The 22,980-nt window shown below is 49.8% G+C and overlaps 1 protein-coding gene across 3 annotated transcripts in view; it reads left to right on the top strand.

Annotated features, from left to right (window-relative positions):
• Positions 1–14,564, top strand: part of SRGAP3 (SLIT-ROBO Rho GTPase activating protein 3) — a 254,990-nt gene extending 240,426 nt beyond the window's left edge. For all 3 annotated transcript variants that reach the window (XM_060022967.1, XM_060022966.1, XM_060022965.1), the window contains 4 exons: positions 1,755–1,935; positions 3,090–3,239; positions 5,416–5,743; positions 9,612–14,564. In XM_060022967.1, coding sequence (XP_059878950.1) covers positions 1,755–1,935; positions 3,090–3,239; positions 5,416–5,743; positions 9,612–10,025 — 1,073 coding nt within the window. In that variant the 3' untranslated portion in view covers positions 10,026–14,564. The remainder of the gene's footprint in view (positions 1–1,754; positions 1,936–3,089; positions 3,240–5,415; positions 5,744–9,611) is intronic.
• Positions 14,565–22,980: the final 8,416 nt, after the last annotated feature.

Below are 22,980 nucleotides of genomic sequence, written 5' to 3'. Positions count from 1 at the left end.
GATTCCACATACAAATGAGATCATACACTATTTGTCTTCTTCTGTCTGACTTATTTTATTAGCATAACGCCCTCAAGGTCCATTCATGTTGTTGCAAATGGCAGGATTTCCTTCTTTTTTTATGGCTGAATAATTTTCCATTGTTTATATACACCAATCTTCTTTATCCATTCATCTGTCGATGGACATTTTGGTTGCTTCCATGTCTTGGCTATTGTAAATAGTGCTGCAATGAACTTGGGGGTGCAGGTATCCTTTCAAGTTAAGTGTTTTCATTTCCTGTGGATAAATACCCAGAAGTGGAATTGCTGGATCACATGGTAGTTCTATTTTTAGTTTTTGGAGGAAACCCCATACTGTTTTCTGTAGGGGCTGCACCAATTTATTTCCCACCAGCAGTGCATAAGGGTTTCCTTTTCTCCACATCCTCGCCAACTCTTGTCGTTTCTTGTCTTTCTCATAATAGCCATTCTAACAGGTATGAGGTGATATCTCATGGCTTTGATTTTTGATTTGCATTTTCCTGATGATTAATGATGTTGAGCATCTTTTCATGCACCTGTTGGCCATCTTTTTGTCTTCTTTCATGGATTATCGTTTAAGTCTCCTAAAGGCAACTGAAATGTACAGAAATTATGTAACCTGCCTGCGGTCACACAAACAAGAGGTGACAGAGCTGGGCAGTAGAAGTGTCTCAAGGGCAAGAGCTATGTTCTCATTGCTTAACTCAGGCAGGGCCTGTCACTGACCAGAGAAGAATAAAGCTTTGATGGGTGAATGTGTGTGTGCAAAGAGATATGCTTGATCTATAGCCCCCATAAGAATTCTCCCGCTCCCCAAATTAAGTTCATGGATGAGTGTGTTAGTCAGCTCAGGCTGCCATAATAGAATACCACAGACTGAGGAACTTAAACAACAGAAATATATTTCCTCACAGTTCAGGAGGCTAGAAGTCCAAGATCAAGGTGCCATTAGGGTTGGGCTCTGCTGTTGTCTCTCTTCCTGGCTTGTAGACAGCTGCCTTCTCACTGTGTCCTCACAAGGCCTTTCCACTGTGCACGTGAAGAGACAGAAAGAGAGATCTCCGACGTCTCTTCCTCTTCTCAGAGTGACACCAGTTCTATCAGATTAGGGCCCCACCCTTATGACCTCACTTAAGCTTAATTACTTCCTAAACACCTCATCTCCAAATACCATTACATTGGAAGTGAGGGCTGCAACATTTGGATTTGAGGGAAGACAGAATTCAGTCCATAAAAATGAGCTCTGAAGAGAAGCTTCTGGGAACCCTTAAAAATTGTGTACAATATTTTGCATGGAAGGGAATCCATATATAACATCTGTTTGACTTCCCAAAAGGTAAGAACCACTGGTGGTATTATAAGTGAACAAAGAGGGAAAGGGTTCATGGAAAAATGGAAACAGAGCTGGCATTAAGGGATAGAAGAAAAAGAAATTTCTTATAATATTGTTTTAATAAGTGTTAAAAAGTGGAGAACAAGAAGGGCAGTGGAAGGTAAGGATGTAGTATTTCAGCCCCATTTTCCATTTGGGGAAGTTAGATGGCCTGCCTGAGATCACAGCATGGAGAGTGGACCTGAGCCTAGAACCCAGTGTCCTGAGCCCCAGCCCACGCTGTTTTCACCAGGCTTGTTGTCTGTGCTGCCCCACAGAAGCCAGGGCCATCTGAGTGAGGCTCCTGGGCTGCTCTTCTGCTGGCCTCATAGATGCTCTTCCCCTTGCTTTCCTTCTAGAAGTGGAGCAGATCGAGGCCATCGCCAAGTTTGACTACGTGGGGCGGTCCCCGCGTGAGCTGTCCTTCAAGAAGGGAGCCTCACTGCTCCTGTACCACCGCGCCTCCGAGGACTGGTGGGAGGGTCGTCACAACGGCGTGGATGGGCTCATCCCACATCAGTACATAGTTGTACAGGACATGTGAGTGGGAATTGAGATCTTCTGTGAAGAATGCCATGATTGATTAGTGATGTCTGGAATGGGCACAGGAATGGGAGTACTGGATTGTATGACAGCACTTTGCTCTCCCTGGTATGACACACTTGGTCTTCCGTAAGAATGGATTATGTCTAACCTCCCTTTGAATGGTAACCTACTTAACAAATAAGCAAATTGCTCATCCTTCAGAGTCCACAGGGACAATGTTTGGTGCCCTTGGCTCACCATCCCGGCCCACCTGACAGCCTCCAGGGCGTTTATCACCCACTATGGTTCTCAGTGTCCAGTGGATCTTGCCATATACCTCCACCCTCCTGGGCCTTCCCTGTAGCCAGTGGCCATCCCACTCCCCTCTTAATAGCCCACCATTCTCTACCCCGAGGTGGCTGTCTCAGGAGATGGGCAGAAACAATCATCCCTTCATTTCCAGCTAAGAGGGTACTATTTTTTGAAAAAGAATTTTGAGCATTAAAAAAAAGCCCTACATCCCAAATACCTAGCCCCACCATAATGCCCAGAAAGTCTACACCTTCCATTCTTTGAAAGCCTGTGAAGGTTCCTGCACACACTCCCTCCGAGCTCCAGTCTGCCTCAGGTGGAACTGATTTACCAAGGAAGCAGCCACCAAGCTGGGCCTCAAGGGGACGGTCTGGAGACAGAGAAAAGTCCAGAGCTCGGCAAACAACAAGACGATCCAAAGCAGCTCTCTGATGTCCCCAGGCCTCTGAGGTCAGGGAGAGGTCATGGGGGGGAGGTGGGCAGGGCACCCCAACAAGCTCCAGGCCCCTCACACCTGTTCAAAGCCCCGGGTGCGGAGAGGGATGGAGATGCCTTCCTTCTGCCTCGCTGGACCCCCAAACTGCTGCTCATCGCCCAGGGCTCAGCTTGCAGGCCCCCTCCCCCATTTCTCCAGCACACCCTCCCCTTTAGCTTATCCCAGTCTCGAGCAGCTGGGAGAGAAGAGCCTAGATGAGGGGAGGAGAAGGTAGGCACGGGCGGTGCCACAGAGGGCCTCCTGCTGGAGAAGCAGCAGCGGCTCAACCACGAGGTGTGTGTGAATCCAGCCCCTCAGGTCTCAGCACATGTCGGTTCTCTGGAGCGAATCCCTCCCAATTCACGTCTGTCCTTCTCCCCAGGGACGATGCCTTCTCGGACAGCCTGAGCCAAAAGGCCGACAGCGAGGCCAGCAGTGGGCCACTGCTGGACGACAAGGCCTCCTCCAAAAACGACCTCCAGTCCCCCACGGAGCACATCTCGGATTACGGCTTTGGGGGGGTGATGGGCCGGTAGGAAACGCGGATTCATTCTTTGCGGCTAGTACAGTGCTGGTTTGTGTCTGACTGGGGAGAAGCAAGAGCACAGGAGGGAAAGAGGGAGGTTGTTGTGGCCCCTTCTTCCCCACAAGATATGACATGGGGCACAGCTGGTGGGCTGGCTGGAACTGGCCTAGAATGTCAGGTAGAAAGTGAACCAGCTTGGGGCAGAGGTGGAGAAAGAGGAGGAAAGACATATTGGCAACCAATGCTTTTTATTTAAAATAATAATAAACGGGAAAGAGAGAGTTGCAAGTTGGCAAGTATTTTTCCTCTCTGTCTCCAGTTCTTACACCTCCTCCCCACTTTCTGTTGAAGACCTAAGTTGTTATATTTAAAAATGTAAAGCTCACTTAGTCCCTGAAGTGCACTGCAGAAACAGAAGCCTCACACCCACTTCGTGGGGGCAAATTGACACTCGGCTCCACGCACATATTTGGTGGGAGCAGATTTGCCAGTTTCTTCACTCCTGCGTGTGGGCGGGGCTGTCACATGATCTTTCCGCCAGGTACGGAGCTGGGCTCCTCACTCCCTCTACAGGTATAGTCCAAAGCACGTGGCTGTTTAAAGAAAAAAATACAATAAGGAAAAGAGAAGGAGGGAGAGAGGGAGGCTGTCGTGGCCCCTTCTTCCCCACAAGATGTGACGTTGGAAAGGAAAGCTGGCAGTGTGTCACTGCTTTCTTAATCGAATTCTCAAAATGTCATATTCTTTGTTTTTCTGGTGGAGAGGTCATGGGATCAACCCACACATGGGGCACTTGCAGATAAAGCCAGAGAAATCAGCCACAATAGGAACATATGTTTATGAAGTTATTTCAGCAAAAGTCCCAGTGCCTCTTTTCAGTGTATTCCGTTCGGTTCAGGGTGCTGATAAGTGATAGAATCAGGGCAGATGGACAGTTGGGGTAGGTAGATGACAGAGTCATGGTCCCTTGACTTCCAGGGGGGCCGTATCTTCTCCTGCCTCAATTTCCCTCTCCCTCTGTCCTCTTTCATCTACCTTCTTCTCGTTCTTTCCCAGTACTCTTCCTCTCGAACACCAATGCTTTGGTGCTGTTGGGGTGCCCACAGGAGGTGCTTAGCTTGGCTGGTGGCCCAGGGTCTAAAGCGCTGCTGACCACACTGAGCTTGGTCCCCGTCACAATCCATTCCCGCACTCTGCCCCTCTTCCCCGCCCCCTTGCCACTTCTAGCCTTCCCTCCCCTCACCAGTGCCTTTGAGTCTTCAGTGCCCTCCATAGGACACAGCAAAATCTCCTGTGGGTAGAACCTCTTCAAAGTGCTTTCCCACCTACTGAACCTCCCTCAGAAGGTGGGCAAGGAATATTATGCCCATTTAACAGATTAATAAAGTGGGTCTGAAAGAGGTCACTGGAAAGTCTGTGACAGAGACAGGACAAGAATTCGCCTTCCTGATAGACACTCTAGTCCCCTTTTCACTCCACCACAGGCCTCCCTGAGGGGTGAAAGGTATCCAAGTGCACGCAAGGCGTTCCAGTGATGCACATTTTACTCTTAATGACTAGTTATCCAAGGTCTGGAAAAGCCTCATAGGAACAGCCTTTGGTGACAACACTGGGCTGTGGTCAGTTCCCAGGGGGGCCTTCTGAGCTTAGAACCCAGTGTCCTGAGCCCCAGCCCACGCTGTTTTCACCAGGCTTGTTGTCTGTGCTGCCCCACGGAAACCAGGGCCATCTTTCAGGGAGCTTGCAGGGAGCTGGTAACTCTTTGGTATAGTCAAGCCTCAATGCCTCAGACCAGTCAGAGGCCCTTTGGAATCATGGAGACCTCTAAACTGCTTAAGAACATACCATGGGCCCACCTAACCCGGAGCGAAGTGTTCCCAGGTTGAAATCCTCCTGGCCCTGACCTAACGTGTAGACGAGATTCACTATGTAATTGGCACCACCCCCGGCTGGAGCTTGGAACGCCCCCGACTCCTTCGTGTGTGCAGATGAAACCCGCGGGCCTGAGTCACGTGCTCAGACAGTGCCTTCCCTGCAGGACCGCAGAGTCTGGCTGAACGAGGCTTTACTATACCCACTCCCTAGACTAGTGTGTAGCGTTTGGCCTGGGGGTTGGCTGACCCGTGTGACACTGGCCAGGGTTGACCTCTGCCCCACGCCCCGCCCCCTGGCTCCTTTGCAGAGTGCGGTTACGATCTGATGGAGCAGCCATCCCCAGGCGCCGAAGCGGGGGAGACACACACAGCCCGCCCCGGGGCCTGGGCCCCAGCATAGACACGCCACCCCGGGCCGCCGCCTGCCCCAGCAGTCCCCACAAAATCCCCCTCTCCCGGGGGCGGATCGAGAGCCCCGAGAAGCGGAGGATGGCGACGTTCGGGAGCGCCGGCAGCATCAACTACCCCGACAAGAAGGCGCTCTCCGAAGGGCACTGCATCCGGTCGACGTGCGGCTCCACCAGGCACAGCAGCCTGGGGGACCACAAGTCCCTGGAGGCCGAGGCCCTGGCAGAAGTAAGGGCCGGCGGGAAGGCAGGCTGCGCCAGCCGACACCCAGAGGGGCAGGGGGTGGGCACCTGCAGACGGGGGAACCCCTTCGCCCTTCAGGCCAGGCTCAGGCTAAGCCAGAACGTGAGGTAGATAATGAGCTGGCCCCCCTGTGGGAGCGGAAGCTGGATGGGTGCAACTGCTGGCTGGGGCTCCTGTGAAGACCCAAGGGCCCAGTCTCCAGGGCCAGAGGTGGGATTCCTGGATGTGGGGATGTGGTAATGGTAGACGTCTCCATAACATGGCAAGATTGTGCTCTTCATGTTTTCATTCGTTCATCTTGTCATTCATTCATTCATTTGTTCATTCATTCATTTATTGACAAATACTCATTGAGCATCTGTTGTGTGGCAATCACTGGCTGGCACTGAGAGTATAATTGACCTAAAATGGATCCAGGCCCTGCCCACATGGAGCTTATGGTTTAGAGAAGAGAGAGATGCCAACCAGTAACACACAGCTGTGAAATGGCAGCTGGGTCAGGAGTCTTGAATGAGGGGACTCTGCGTTTCAAGAGTGCTTTTAGAGTTTTGTGTTTTTTTAAATAACTTTTTAAAAATCTGGATGAGAAACCTGTGTGATTTTTACACTTGCCAAGCAAACCAAACACATCCATTTAAGAAATTGTTATGAGACAGTTTGTTCAAGTTGTTTAATAATTTGCATAGCTACTTTCCTGTGTTTTTGATACTTTTATCATAGTTCAGAAGTTTCCATTTTTCCCTCTGGAACTTGGCAGGATGCCCATTATGAATCCCCTTCCCAGTGTTTTCTCCCAGTTTAGAAAAGAGAGACAGTTAGAACCTTTGGGTCGGTTAGGATTGTATTGTGAAGAGTGGCCTTGAATCCCTGTTCACAAGGGGAAGGGAAAGCTGAGAGCTTGGGGGCTGTGTTCTAGAGGAGGCCAGGAAAGGTTCTCAGGGATATCAACACAGCAAGTGAAACACCTCGCAGGATCTACTTTGGCCCCAGGTCTCAATGCCCACTCCCAAGGTATCAGCATCTTGGCATGGGTCCAGCAGAGCAGCCGGGCAGCCTGCTGCTCCCTCCATTGTTGGAGGCCATTCTCTTGGGAAGCATTGCCCTAGCATCCACGGTCACCTGGAAGGTCAGGCCACCTGAGGCCTGGCCCAGAGCCCTTTACACGGAGAATCAAATGAAGTCTACGCCACTGTTTCCAAAGCAGGTCCCACAGCAGACTGGTTCCATGGGGTATTAGTGGAGGGGAAAAAGGTGTTCTATGGTCAAGAAAGTTTGGGGAATGCTGGTCTTGCAAATTTGAATGGGTTGTCTGCAACAAGCATTATTAAATATGTTGATGTGCATTGTGAATCTTCAAGAAAGAGAGCAGGGCACACCCATCTCCCAGACTTCTTTGACCTTTAGTCACAGAGCATTTTGCAAGAGCGGCCTAAAGAATACACGTGGGGCATGCCGCTCGCATTTTCTGTCTGCAGACATATCTCCACACGCTAATTTGATAGCTGCCATTCGATAGCAGAGCATGGGAAACGGTATGTAAATAGCCAAGGGCACCCTGGATGGCCTCCAGCCTGCTCAGCATTGGCTCTGATGAGCACTTGACATTGCAGGCTGCGGAGGGCAGCTATGTAGTAGTAGGTGGAGTTACCTGAAATCCTCTGGTCTCAAAATGTCTTTTAGGATTTAGACTGGAGCCCAGTTAAAGAGGCAGTTTGGGGATCTGGCAGCACCGCCATCCAAGGTGGGAAGGTCTCGTTCGAGAGGAGGTGAAAAGGGATCGTTTTCCCCCGCTGTCCGTGCTCCCCAGCGCCTCTCTGCAGCTCCACTCTGAGATCACGGCATCACCTCTCAGACTAACGCAAGGCTCACGCCTAAACCCCCCAGCTGATCTTTCTCTGGACTCGCTGTCTTCCTGACTCACACTCTGCGAGGGTGGAGTGGTGGTGGTGGGGATGGTGGTGGAGGGGCGATAATTATATTTTATTTATTAGTTTTGCCTTTTGGCTCCTGCTGGAGTAGAGCAGACAGAGTAGTGATGTCAGTGGGGGACTTTAAGCAGACTGAGACGCGGAAGGCGGGCTTGATCACTGCAGGGTTGGGATGTAGCAAAGGTTGGGACAGGACTGCCTTCTCTCCTGTCAGGTGGGACCCCCGTCACAGCCCCACAGTTATTCCTTGTAGGTAAAGGCACAAACAGCATCTTCTTTAAAGTAGACAGTGTTAAGGGCAAAGGATAAAATGTCCTGGGGAAGCATAAATGCTAATATTAGCCATTAGCTAATCATCAGTAGTCTCTTCACCAAACAAGATGATAGGCTGGGACCCTGATGGAGGCCAGATTGGAGCCTGTCGTGGAGGCCCAGCGGGCAGGAGCTGCCTGAGGACAGGGGAGGAGAGGAGGTGAAAGAAGACGTGGACGAGGAAGGGGCCGGCAGGACCCCTGTGGGCACCAGCCCCATCAGTCTGACCAGACTTTCAGTTTTCCCAGAGCTGCCCCAGGGCAGAAAAGCTAGTGTGTCTCAATAGTCATCCCGGAGCCTGAGGTGGGTCAGCACTTTCCAGCAGCGGTTCTGTCCCTCCTTGTCCTCTCGGTGGCCCAGCTCAGCCTGAGCAGCTCCCCCTGCCTCTGTGTGGAGGCATCCCTGGGAAACCCCACGGGACCCGAGGACTCTGGCTGAAGGGAGTGTGAAAACCACCATCCAGCAGTTCACAAAGTGTCATCACGTCCACTGTCTCATCCCATCTTCACGGCCAGCAGGGGGCTTTCAGCACCTGGACTGAGTGTTGTGCGGAGCCACTGAGACTTGCCCGAGGTTGCCCAGCAGCGGCAGCAGAGGAACCTTTTTCCCTCCCAAACCTGGGCTCTGCATCCAGGCCCAGGGCTCCTGGGTTAAATGCTGTCATCCAGCTCCAGTGCTCACTCCTGGAATGCTGAGCCCCAGGTTGGCCCTCTGGGCTGCCAGAATCTCTCTCTGTGTCAAAGTGCTCTCATGCTGATGAGCTCTTAAATATCGCAATATCTCTGGGAATTGTGTAGGCAGATGAAGATTTTTGTTGCTTTTTAAATTTTCCATTTTTAAAAAAATTGTTCTGATTATAATACAGAGAAGAAAGTAACAGTCCTATCATCCTGGGGTGAGCATTGCAAACATTCTGATATACAACCTCCACACAAATTTCCTATGGACAAAGGAGAGATATATTTTTTAATAATAATAGTTAGGGGCATGAACGCTGGAGCCAGAACTACTATGCTGCTAAGTAGCTGTGTGACCTTGGACAAGTTACTTAACCAGTCTGAGCTTCCATTTCCTCATGTGTGACGTGAGCGTAATGGTAGTTCCTACCAGATAAGTGAGAGGATTAAATGAATTGTTAGGGGAAGGGGCTTGAATTGGTGCTTGGTTTTAGCTGTTATTGTCATTGTTATTGTCATTATTTGGAAATACTCACTAGGTACCAGGTGCCATGCCATGCTCTTCGCAGGGACCATATCATTAAATACACTCATCAACCCCTTGAGGTCAGTATTATACATGTCTGTAATCTACAAATGAGGATTCTGTGACTCAGAGAGGTAAGGTGGCTTGCCCACAGTCACACAGCAGGGAAGTCACAGAAATAGGATTTGAACCCAGGTCTGTCTGACTGCAGAGCCTGCCACCACTAGGTCTGTGATACTCACACTGATTTTCCTTATGGTTATAAGAGTCCCTGGGATCCAATCTCCATCCCTTCCATGAGATTTGTGGGGAAGCCTCCCTAAGAATCCTACAAGCTGGGTAGCAGCCCCAGAAGGGTTAGATCCCAGCCCTCCAGACTCTGTGCTGACGAGCGCTCTCCCTGTCCCCAGGACATCGAGAAGACCATGAGCACAGCTCTGCACGAGCTGCGGGAACTGGAGAGGCAGAACACAGTCAAGCAGGCGCCAGATGTGGTGCTGGACACCCTGGAGCCCCTGAAGAACCCGCCAGGCCCCATCAGCTCAGAGCCGGCCAGCCCCCTGCACACCATCGTCATCCGCGACCCCGACGCCGCCATGCGTCGCAGCAGCAGTTCCTCCACCGAGATGATGACCACCTTCAAGCCAGCCCTGTCCGCCCGCCTGGCCGGCGCCCAGCTGCGCCCGCCCCCCATGCGGCCGGTGCGGCCCGTGGTCCAGCATCGGTCCAGCAGCAGCAGCAGCTCGGGCGTGGGCAGCCCGGCCGTGACGCCCACCGAGAAGATGTTCCCCAACAGCTCGGCCGACAAGTCGGGCACCATGTGACCTGCGGGGTGGCGGGCACCGCCCCGGCCCGCCGTGGCCCGCCGTGGCCGAGGGTGGCCTCTGTGACTCCCACGTCCTCCCGGTGCTCCTGGCCTTGTCGGGCAGGGCCCGGAAGGTCAGCCTGGGAGCGGGTCTGTGTGGAGCTGAGGCCCAGGCCCGAGCCACAGCTCACCTTCAGCCACATGAATCCACGGGCCTCCCTCCTGTGTGCACACAGACGGCCAAGCGGAGAGGAGCAGCCGCCCCAGCCGGAGCCTTTCCCGAGGTCGTGGCAAATGTTAAATGGCTTCACCCGCGTATCGTCACTGGAAAGTTATTCTCTCGACATTCTCTCTACATGCATCCATACGTGTGTATGTATGTGTATGTGCATATGTACACGTATATATGTACGTATGTGTCTGTAGGAGTGTGTGTGTGTATATATATATTTATGCATCTATATACATATACTAGATCTGGACACACATATGAAATGTATATAGGATCTCCTTTTTCTTTTTACGAAACTTAGATTTACCTCAGACCCATGCCACCAAACATCTCCCGCTGAGTTATTTGGTGGGATTTGCAGGGACTTTTCTGGGAGAATTTAAGGCCCACAGTAACTGCGAATGAAGCAATATACTACTAACCTGCAGAAAAACAAAACCAGTCTCCCACTGTCTCCAGAAGTTGTGGCCTTCCAGAACAGTCTGCCCCTAAAGGAAGGGTGGGGCAGGTGGTACCCCGGGCAGGCTGCTCCCAGAGGTGGGGAACCCTTCACAGAGCCCCTCCCCCCCATCCACCCCAGAGACCCTGCCTTTCCACACGGGGGCCAAGACCAACTGCACCCCAAAGGCATGGAGGACGTTGGCGAGAAGAGCCCTGTCTGCGGCGGCCTGTGTTCGACTGTAGAAGAGGGGATGGTGAGAGCCTGAGCCCCATCGTAGCGCAGTATTATGTGTGGTTGGGAAAAAGGAAAAAAAAAACCCAAACAGTGGTGTGGAACACTTCAAAACCTAGAAACGCTGTAGGAATAAATCTGTGGTAACTATAGAGGTTTAACTTATACCATTTTCAAAATATTTAATTTTGTCTTTTCCTCTTTCTACTAATTATACTGTGTCAAAATCTGGAACTAAACAGGCAAGGAGACTTTGAGTCCCATCATTTTAATTTGAAATCAGGCCGTGACACGCTCTGGCTGGTGGCCTCTTGCATGAACCACACGGGACCGTAAGTGCCCACCTCAGACCAGGGCCGGGGAGGGAGTCCTTGGCACTTGCCGTCCTAGAGAACGCTTCGGTGGACTTTATGCAATGAAATAAGCTTCCCTCTCCCCTTTCCCTTCCCTTTTGCCCACCTCCTCCAGCACATTTAACTCAATTGAAAATATGGGGTTAGGTTTGGGGGGCGTGTCACCCACCTCACTGAACCTCTGTCTCCTGCTCCATAAAAATGTAAGCGAGCAAGCCATGCAACCTAGAAAGCATTGTGCCAACACGATTGCTCTCTTCACGGTCATCACTAAGGTGAAAACCATCCAGCGCCATCCTTTTGAAACCTCCTAATGGCATTTGAGAAGTGGGCAGTGGAATTTTCCTGCCAGCTTCATAAGAGCCATGAAGCCCGGTCCTGCAGGTACATCACCTCTTGACATTCCATCATCACCATTTCAGCCCATTGGATTAAGTTTCGCCCTCTCCTCTGGTCCCCAGACGGGGGGACCTATGAAGCCACGTTACCTAGGTGTATAGGGGTGGTGAGCCACGCTGCCTGGCCTGAAGCACTGGCCTTGAGGGCACACAGTGGAGGAAAGAATAAGAAAGGGCACAAAAAGAGAATGCCAGGGAGAGGCCAGTGACAAACTTGACCTTCCTTGTTTTGCCTATAACTCCTGGAAATGAAAGAGCCTCAGAACGAGCCAGGAGCCCTCTGTCTTTTTAGCACATAAACATACCCCCATATTACAGGTTAGGAGAGGAAGCAAGGCCTTAGGATGGCTGTGACTTGTCCAAGATTTAATAGATGGCTGAGAGTGGGGCTGGGTCCAGCTCCTAAAGTCATTTATTTGCAAGGAGGCTGTGCTGTTCAGTGGGATAAGAGACTTCTCATGTCCACCCCAGAGAGACTCGCAGACCTTAAATGCAGTGGCCTCCTGTGCAAAATGCCACATTCTCTGCCATGACTACCAGACGAAAAGTGAAAATCTGAGTTGACAGATCTGTTGCCTGAAATACATAACACCAGTCAGATCATGTGGATTTTCCTCTGAAATGACTAACTTCTTCTTTCCTTATTGAAAATAGGCCTGCCTTTCACTGAATTACCTGAGGGCAGAGCCTTTGCCGTTTTCTTTAGGCACCTATTCTTCCATTGGGAAATGGCTGGTGAGTTCACATTTAGGGAAGCTCACACCTCACTCATCCAGCTCCAAATCTGAGCCTTGACGCAGAACCACGTGGAAAAGTACTTCCCCCTGCCCCACCCATCTGGCGCCCTGCATGTCTCAGGCCCCCTCCACGCGCATCCAGGCCCGCCCCCTGTCACGAGCATTGGCATTCTCGTCCTGACTCCTGCCTGTGTTAGTCCACTATATATTGCTGTATTTGCTTAAATGCTGGAAAGTAACTGTTAAAATGTGAAACTGTAATTTTTAAAAAGGCTACAATGAAATCACAGCCAATGCCACTCACCAAATCTTTGCACCTAGTAGATAGATCAGTGTAAAAAACAAGTACCAGAAACCTAACTGTACAGTGAGCGTGGGGGGAAACGTAGTAACCTAGTTAGTAGTCCTCAGTATAACCAGTTGTACAAGGGGAAGTGGTGTTTACCTGCTTGTCCATCACGATTACCGAAAGCTGTACTGATCAGTTCATTGATAACGGGCAATTTTTTTTTTTTTTTTTTCTTCACAGAACAGTTTCTTAACCTTCAACTTACCCTGAGGTCAAGCCTTTTGTCTTTATGTGTTACTGGTGTTCAGTCTCTTTTAGGAATGAACCAGCAAGATGTTCATTTAAAACTGACCAAAGACAATTCATTCCTGGTCTAGTTTCCTGGGCCTGGGGCCCAGCCTCTGGCCACTAAGGACCTTTCTTGGATAAAACGGAGAATGAGCCGTGCTTCCTACCCCTCTCTCACTCTCTCCCTTTAGTCCCCTTTCCTCTTAAAGAGCTGCTCTGAGCTGTGGGATTCTGTGAAAAATTCTTGCCTTTCCTTGTTTTCAGTGCTAACGATTTCTCACCTTGAAGCGCCTTTTGAACCCCAGACAGAGCGCACAACTGGAGGGAATTGTCAGCTTGGGAATCAGACTTGGGAGTCTTTTCTCTGAGGTCACTGGGCCCAGGGGCAGGAGAGAAACGGATTCCCGAGGGTCGAAAGGTTCCTATTCCATGAAGAAATCCAAGTGGGAAGAGATGCAGGGAAGTGGAGTCATCCCTCGGCTGCCGGCGGAACTAGCAGCTCAGCGATCTGCCTTATAAACAAACACTCCAGAACTGGCTGGTGGTACCCCCAGGGGGCCAGCACAGGGAAGGGCCTGGCGTGGGGCTTGCTTTCCTGTTGGAGGCCCTCGGAGTGCCTTGTCAGGGGGATTTCTTTCTCATTCAGGAGGCACGGATGCAGAGGACTTCCTGGGACCTGGTCATTACCTGGCGCTCAGCGCACGTACACAGCTGATGGAAAACCATGAGGCCTAATGGAACGGTTCTTCCTCTCAGTCTCTCTGTCCCTAACTTTTCATACTAGAGCAAATGCCTCATCCTCCTGAGAAACCTAGAAAGAAGGACGGCTGGCTCACAACCATGGGGGTTAGGGGCTGCTGGGTTCAGGGAGGGAGACCTGGAGGAAAAGGCAGGAAGCGGGTGAGCCGAGGTGTTGCTAAGATGATTTTCTGCTGTGCAGAGCTAATGGTGATGTTTCATGGCAACTTCCCCGGTTCTCTGGGGTCCCCGCTCCTCTGAGCAGCCGTGTGGAGAATTCCGCACATACCTAAAGCTGCTGGGGGAGCTGAGGGCAGGGGCTTTGCTGCCAGGTCTGCGTCCTCCTTGCCTCTCTGAGGTTGATCTGCCAGGGTCCCGCCGTCTCATCCTCTGGGACTGCCCCTTGCCGACACCTCCTTTCTGTGTGAAAGGACAAATGACAGGCAAACGACAACCTTGAACCAGAGCAGCCAGAGTGCGTTTTGCTTCCCTCGAATGGAAGTAGCTTCTGGCCAGAGTTTCTGCTCAGGCTCTAGTCCCCGGCAGTGTGACTGTTTACTCGGTTTGGCAATAGGTTTGGTTCTGATTGCTTCAGAGTGGCTGGTCTATTTCGTTTCCTTTGGTTTCCTTCCTCCCCAAACTGTCAGGAAAATCAAACCGAAATCACCCTAGGAGATTGCTGGTTGCCTGTCCCCGTGTGGCGATAAGTGTTGCCCTCTCCCGGACATCATTTCTCTACCTTACAACCCAGCGCCCGTGCTGTAGAGTGTCTGACTGGATCCTCTGTCGCGTATTCTGATGGTGCCTGCTGGTTTGACGTGGAGCTATCCTGTGAAATAAAACAGCTTAACTTTTCTCAAACGTGCTCCGGTGGCTTTTTGGAAGGGTGAGGTCGCCCGCTGGGGATGGGGAGGCCCCAGGGGGGTGTTCCTACCCTCCAGTCCACGGTCAGTGTGCTTCCCCCGGGAAGCATCCCTGAGATGTCCTTTAGCTCAGGTCGAACATTGTGAAGGCCAAGTTTCCAAAGAGGACTGCGTCCGCTGCAGAGCTAACTGAAGGAGGTAAGTGTGGGGTGCCTGCTGGGAAAGCGAGAACCAGGACGGTCAGAGCAAAGGCAAGGGGGAGGGGGAGCCGTCATCTGAGGAGAGGCCTTCCTGAGCTTATGACGAATCAGCGGAGGTCAGCGGAGGCCACAGGATACTATTGCCAGTGTGACTGCGTATGCAGCATTTTAGCACCTGTTGTCTACACACGTGTGATACAGCCCCTTGGAACTGTGTGTGTGCATGTGTGAAGTGTTTGTTGATCACTTATTTCTGTCCCAGACACTAGATTAAGTATGCATTTCTCATCAAATTCTCAAAACAGCTATTGAAGGTAAGTACCCTTCTTAAACCCCATTCTGCAGAAGATGAAATGGAGGCTCTGAGAGGCTAAGCAACTTGTCCGAGCTCAGGCTAGGAAGTGAAGGAGCCCGAATCTGAATTCAGCCCATCTGACCCCGCAGCCGTGCTGTTTACACATTCATTGTCTTGCCTGCCCTCAAGCAAGCTCATCACAGTGGGATTGGCGGCAGGATCCCATGATGAAGGTAGCTCCCTGCGGGCCGTAGTCAAGGAATACACCGGGCCTTTCCTTTCCAGTGAGCCCTCTGGTGGACCTTCACACAGGGGCCTTTGCAGAAGAGAACCAGGTCTTCTGCCAGCCTCAGGGAATCCATGAGTCCCCCCATAACCACTCACCACTCAGTGGCGGCCTTTCGCTAATTCCAGGCTCCAATGCGGTGCAGCCTGCTGAGGGTCTAGATTTTGGGTGCATTCCATAATCTCTTATCTGGCTCAAAGCAACCGTGCTTGCTTGAGAACCCTGAAAAAGAAGCCTGTCATTCAACAAGTGTGTGGTAAGCACCTTGGTGTGAGCCTTGCCCCAAGCTGGCTGCTGGGGAGACGGACGAGACCCAGTTCCTACCCTCAAGTTGCTCGCAGTCTAATTGCACAAGACGATCACTCCAGAATCCTGAAATCAACTTTGACTCATTAAAGCAACGATGCAAAGGACAGCATCTCTGACCCACGAAGGAACAAAGAAAGGACACATTTTAGCTGCCTGATGGCTTTGCCAGCCCCAAAGCAGTCCATTGCTGGACTGCCCACTTCTGGGCATATCTGTTTAGGACTCTGCGAGGGACGAGCTATCCAACCCACATAGCCTTAAGGAAAGAGAATTTACTTGCTCACATAGCTGGGAACTCCAGGCTAGGACAGGCTCCAAGCCGGATGGTCTGAGAGTGGCGTGGTCTCCCAGCCGCAGTCCCCTCTTCTCAGGCTGGCTCTACTCAGCTCTGCCTGTTAACTTTATGCTCACAGGGCTCTCCGATATCTTGCGATTGCCCGATGGCTGCGGAAGCTCCCCCTGCCTGCACCTCCTCAGCTTCAACACAAGGAAAGTCTTAAGTTTGATTCACCTCGGTCAGAATTACGCTGCAGGTCATCCCTGAAGCAGCCAGAGGGTCTAAACAACCCCTGGTGTCAAGGGTGGTGTCAACCCCACCCACACCTTCTCTCAGGAATGAATAGTTGCCCAAAGGAGATCCTGGGGGCTGTCCTTGTGCTGTAGACTGTGATAAATACTAAATGGTCACTGAGTTGTAGAGTGGTTAGTTACGCAGCAATAGCTAACTGATAGGCTAGAAAAATGCTCATGCAGATATACTCCAACTTTGCACTTATCCCTGGACTCCAGGTCAACTTAACAATAATAAAACTAATATTCATCAAGCACATGCTGGGTGTTCTTCCAAGAACACAGTGCTGAGTACTTCACATACTTCACCTCACTGAAACCTTAAGACCATCCACAGGGGTAAATTCTGTTAGCATCCCTATTTGACACATGAGGAAGGTGATGTGCAGGGGCTTTAAGCCCAGGATTCCATACCTGCTCTGGTCCCCTCCTATGACCCCTGTCCCCATCTCTAGGTAAGTGCTTTGTCTTCCCACAGCACCCATTGCCTAAGAGGAGTACAGCCACCCTCGTGGGTGTGAATGACTGCAAGGCCAGACTGCCTGGGTTTGAACCCTGGCCTCCCCTCCTTACCAGCAGAGAAGGCTCAGGAAAATTCTCTACAGTTCTGCCCCTCAGTTCTGTCACCTCGAAAGCAGGGATAGTAATAGTACCTGCCTCAGAGGCTTGTCATGAGAAGTAGATAAGTTAGTACATAGAACATGCTTGGGACAGTGCCTGGCGCAGAGAAAACCCTCAATAAATGTAGCTGCTATAATGATGATCTTGCCTTCTGGAGAGCCCTAATTCCAGTGCCCCAGTCCCAAAGCCAGATTTGTTGTTTTCCCCAATGGGCCTTGGGGCCTTTGAGTAAATCAGCTAGCTCACCGCCTGCCTCTGTCCCAGAACCCCAAATGGGAACATATAGTATATAAATACATCTGTATTGAGCATCTACTGTGTGCCAGGCACTGTTCTAAGCAACTTACATGGGCTATCTCATTCTCTTCCAACAGAGAGACTATAATGTATGAACCATTACTGAGCTCCATCAGGTTCAGAGAAGTAAAGTAACTTTCTGAAGATCACACAGTTGATAAGTGGTAAACTTGAATACCTGTGGAAGAGGTCAACTCAAAACATAGGTGGCTGGCTTCCCCCCTGCCCCCCATCCCTGCCCTCATATTAATTTCTTTGTTTTCAACGTGCCCGGCCTAGGTCTCCATTCCACCGAAAGCAAACATATAGACACCCGTGACTGCTCAGACCCACCAAGACTCCTGGTGACAGCTCCTTCCTGGCCCCCAGATATACAGACGCTACTTAGACAAAGTGGATGCAGGAGGGCAGGGGTAGGGCTGAATTTGACTCTTTGTCCCCTATAGGCCCAACACAGGCACTTTAGTGAAAGGTCGATTAAATGCAAGGATGAGATTTTTTAAAAAATGCATAAGGAATGCGTGGGGTGATTGCTCTTCTGCATTTCTTCCTCAAAGCTTGGGCTCACGTCCAGCCCGATACTCTACTGCCATCATGTGGCTGTTTGTAAAATGGCAGGTGGGATCTGTGGTCTCCAATTTTTACTGTGAAAAATTTCAAACTTCGAGAATACAGAGGATAGTGTAACCTATTATGTCTATCATTTAGATTTAACAATTATTTAAATTTTTCCAAGTTTGCTTTATATTTTTAAAACTTCAAATAGATCACCATCATGATATTTTACCCTGAGATACATCAGCATCATCTCTAAACATGACATTTTTCTACCTAATGACAGTTGCATGTTTACAACTAATCAAATTAACAATAATTTCTCAGTATAATTTAATACCTAATTCATATTCAAGTTTTAACGATTGTTCCCCAAAACGTCTTTTAAAGTTTGGTTTGCTCAAATCAGGAGCCCAACAAGGGCATAGTGGGGTTACATCTCAAGTCTTTTTTATTTTAAAACAAAACTAACCTCTGGGCATGACTTGGGAGGAACTCTGGCTTGCTTTCTGGTAGAATGCCCCATGGTCTGGATTTCTTTGATTGCTTCCATGAGCTGTCAGTTCCCTGTGGCTGCCCTCCATGTATGTTTGTGAGGTAATAGAAAATATGTGCACTGGTCTCTGCCCCAGTTCCTGGCACAGCGCCCCTAAAGCCCTTGTAAATTCCTAAGTGATAAGTTCACTAGCGGCACCTTTTTGTTCTAACGAGAGGACTCTGGTGGTCTCCTGGATGACTCCGGGATGGGGTCTGGTCACCAGAAAAGCCAAGCCATCATTAGAAGCTTGGAATTTTCAGCCCGCCCCAGCCTTCTCCAGAGAGGGGAGAGGGGCTGAAAATGAGGTTCATAATTGATCATGCCTACTTGACGGAGCCTCCATAAACTCCCAAAGTAGGGGGTTCAGAGACCTTCCAGGGGGACAAATGCACCCACACTGGGAGGGTGATGCACCCCAACTCCACCGGGACAGAAGGTCCTGTGCCCTACATGCTCCCAGACCTCACCCTGTGTGTCTCTTCATCTGACGGTTCATCTGAGTCCTTTGTCATAGCCTTTAATGAACTGGTAAGTGTGTTTCCCTGAGTTCTGTGAGCCACTTTAGCAAATTAGTCGAACTCAAGGAGGGGTCATTAGAACCTCTGATCTACAGCTGTTGCTGAGAAGCCAGGCGATAACATGAGTTTCTGATTGGCATTTGAATGGGGTCGGGGAGGCAGGCCTGTGAGACTGAGCCCTTGACCTGCGGGGTCTGACACCATCTCTGGGTAGACAGTGTCAGAACCGAGTTCAGTTGTAGGACAGCCAGCTGGGTCGCAGAGAATTGCTTGTTGTGGGGAAACACCATGCATTTGGGGACCAGAAGTGTGCCAAGTGTCACATGTGGCTAGCGGTGGAGACTCACGGGAAGAGAGACGCATTAGGGAGCGTTCCCTGCACAGAAGAACTGAGTTTATCTGATTCAGTCTCGTAACCTGGGAAGTGGATCTAAATGTTTGATTAGGCTCAGTTTCACCATTTCAGGCAGGAATGCTTCCTGGAGGGTGAGTACTCCACATCATGTCACATCAGGGGCTGTGTGCTGTTTGGTGCCCCCTTTCAGGATTGATGAGATGGGTTAGTGGGTTCAGGTGGGTTCACCCTCAGCCTCCCACCATGGCCTGATCATTTGGAACCTAAGTATCCTGTCCCTCAAGAACCTCCCACCCAATGGTCTTACAATGACTTTCTAATTTCATTCTATATTTATCAGCTAAAATTCTCGTCAACAGGGGCTAGTATTTCCCTAAAATACAGTTCATTCTGGAGAAGAATAAATGCTTAATTCTTCCTCCTTATCTATCAACCTTCAGAGTAAGAAGCCAATACAATCTCAACCTCCAATGGTAGCAAATGAGGGCTTTCTTTTCTTCTGCTGAGACGCATTATAAATTCCTGGATTTTCAAATATTCATTGCATTCCAATCCGTTGCAATCCATATTCTTTCCGTGGCTTAAGTCTGCAGGGTTAGCTTCAGGATGGCTCCATTAGTTTTGGGCAACTCCCTCATTTGGGCACAGTATGATTTTCCAGGCTCCTCTTCCACCTACTCTGCCCCAGACCTAAAATCAGCCATGTCTCCAAGGAGCCCTGATTTCTCTTCATGGGGACAGTATTTAGGGACCCCAATCTGTGCACTAGTAAGTGGTGGGGCTGAGATTTGAACTCAGGCAGTCTGACTTCAGAGCTGGTGCTGTTAACCTCTCTGACGTCTGGTTAACAACAGGTATTAGTAATAATTATAACTATTACTCCTACTGCTATAACTGGCCACTCACTACGTGTCAGATACCTTGGTAGGTGCTTCCCAAGATTTAAAAAACAAAGTTATTCTAACAACCCTCTGAGATAGGCATTGTTACTCTTATCCTAGAAAAGAGGAAACTGAGGCTCTGAAAGGTCAGTGACTCATCCAAGGTCACCGGGTCAGCGGAAGAGCATAGATGCAAACTGAAGTCTGTGTGACTCTAAACCCTCCAAGAGCTCCCCGTGGGGGTTATAGAAACATAATAACCCTGGCATCTGACACTCACACGACACTTGCTTGTTAGGTGCCAGGTGCTGCTCTAGGCACTTAAATTACAATAACTTATTTAATTCTCACAACATCCCTATAAAGCAAATACTACTATTGTCACCCCATTTTACAGATGAGAAAACTGAGGCACAGAGAGGTTAAATACTTTGTCCAAGTTAACATGGATTAAAACCCAAACTCTTTTCTCAAGTCCTGGAACTCTCCACAGCCCCGGTCTTTACATGGCTGCCTCTAGCTTATCAGTTGTATCCTAGCACAGATGTCATCTTCTCAGAGAGAGCTTCCCAGATCAGCCAGTTTATAGCGTCTCCCCACTCTCTACCACACCATCCTCTCTTGTTTTCACATCACTTCCCATTTTATTAAATGCGCTTATCTACTCCTTCTCTTACATTCTCCCTTGTTTCTGTCCTGGCCCCATCCTCTGCCGAGGTGTCAGCTCCTGAGAGCAGGGACCACGACTCTTGTTCACCTCTGAATTCCAGCACCTGGAAGAGGTGGGTACCGGCTCAATAAACATTTGTTAGAATTGAGGGAGGAAAAGAGGGAGGGAGAGAGGGAAGAAAGAAGGGATAAAGCCTCCTTCAATATTCCCCTCCCATGCCTAGAATAAGGCTGGGTCCTGGAGGAAGAATGGAGGACAAAGAGGAGTGTGATTACGAGAAACCCCGGCAAGGAACTTGGGGGCCTGGGACCCCTCAAGGTACAGCCAGACCAGGCCCCACACTCAGCTGGGAGAATGTTCTCCTGATTAGGGTTGTCAGATTTGGCAAATAAAATACAAGATGCTCAGTTAAATTTGAATTTCAGATACACAGTGAATAAATCTTTAGTTTAAGTATGTCATGTGCAATATTTAGGATATACGTATATTAAAAAACTGTTTGCTCTTGATCTGAAATTCAAATTTGCTGGACATCCTGTATTTTATCTGGCCACCCTATCCCAGATCCTCTCTTTGCGCTAGTGCAACAAGAGATTCTCCTGAGCACTGGCTTTTTCTGTACGGAACGTTTTGTTTTTACTCCCGAATAAGGAAGTGCAATCTCTTTATTGATCTAACAGAAGGAGAATGTCTGTGGAACCAGCAGCTTGTTAGAGGAGATTGGCTCCTGCGGGTGGATAAATACTGTGGGGAGGGCAAGGCAGATGCTTTGTCCTGAGCTCAAAGTGGCTTTCAGAACCTGCTTGTGCCCTTGTGTGGACTTTCCTTCCCTGGCCCAGAGGTGGGCTTGAGTGGGTGCTATTGAAGAGGGCAGGAAGGGAACTGCTTGGCCAGGGAGGGGATTTATGGGTATGTGGGCTTATTCCAGAGATTCGCTCATTCATTCAGTCCCACCAAGCAGCTGGTGGCAGGAAGTCAGAGATGAATGGTCCTGGGTGCTGCCCTGGAGGCTCTCCAGAGACGGGGAGATGGGTTTGGACCCCAAGGCCAACGAGTGATGCCTGCTTCCAAACCTGTCTTCATAGTTGAATAGGAAGCGTGCATTTCTTTCCCTGTCTTGTCTCTCTCTCCCCTTCCTTCCCCATTCCTTTTCTCTTTTCTCATCTCCTCTCTATCCTTTTCTCACCTCCCCAGAGCTTTGCCACCTTAAACCTTGTAGCCAACTAGTACCATAAAAGAACAATTACTGGTGCACTCAGGCTTGGGATCTGGTCTTGGTCTCATTTCCTTTGTCTTCCCAAGCCTACCCCATCTCCTTGCATCCAGGACTAGGCAATGCATCCAGCACAGCCTGGATCCAATACATCCAGTGTAGCCTGGAGTTCATTTACATGCCCCTTTCTAATTGGCTGATAGAAACCCACTGCCTCCCCTAACCTGCCACTCCCCACCTTCCTGTTGGAGCCCCACTAGGTCTAGCATCCTGGGATCCTTAGACCTCTGCCCTGCGGCCTTGTCTACTCAGTTATTTCTCCATAAAATGTCAGTGGGTGATCCCTTCTGGTTTGGGGTTAAAAGATCTAGATTCAACGTCGGACTTTGCCACTGACAAGCTGTGTGATCTTGAATGAGTCCTTTTGCCTCTCTGAGACTCAGTTCCTACATCTATAAAATGGGAATAATTCTCATGATGGGGTCCTTATAAGAATATTCTGTAGTACTTAATATGGACGAAAGCCAGACTGCCCAAGTCAAATCCTTCCTCTTCCACTTACTAGCAGAACGCACTATGCCAGTTATCTATTTATTTCTCTTTCCTCATTTGGTTGGAGTGAGTCTGAAATAAGTCAACATACGTAAACACATCTAGAACAGTGCTTTGCATACAAAGTGCCTAATAAATGTCAGCTATTGTTGTGATGGATATTAAAGTCCTTTGTCCAAATGCTGTTAATATCATTATTGCCCAATGAGTCTTTGGGCACAGGCTGGGAAAAATCAATTTAATATATCTCTGACTCAGGGGCCAGAGTTCCTTATGAAGAGAGCCCAAAGGAGTGAAGCCTTAACCTCTCTGAGCCTCCTTGTCTTCATCTGTAAAATGGCAATAGCAGCCTCACTTCTGCCTACTTCACAGGGACGCTCTGACTGGCCAATGGTAAGCACTTAAAAAAAAAAATTATGAAGGAATGAATACATGGACCACAGCGGGAAGCAGTGGCAAGCTGCAGGGGTCTTCCCTGAGTAACTGACTTGCTGTATGCTGACTTGCTGCCCACGAGACATGATGTGAAGGAGGCCCACATCA

This window comes from Delphinus delphis, chromosome 10, assembly GCF_949987515.2.
Source record: "Delphinus delphis chromosome 10, mDelDel1.2, whole genome shotgun sequence".
Taxonomy (NCBI): domain Eukaryota; kingdom Metazoa; phylum Chordata; class Mammalia; order Artiodactyla; family Delphinidae; genus Delphinus; species Delphinus delphis.
The sequence above is the reverse complement of the archived record's forward strand: the minus strand, read 5'-3'. Positions and strand labels throughout refer to the sequence as shown.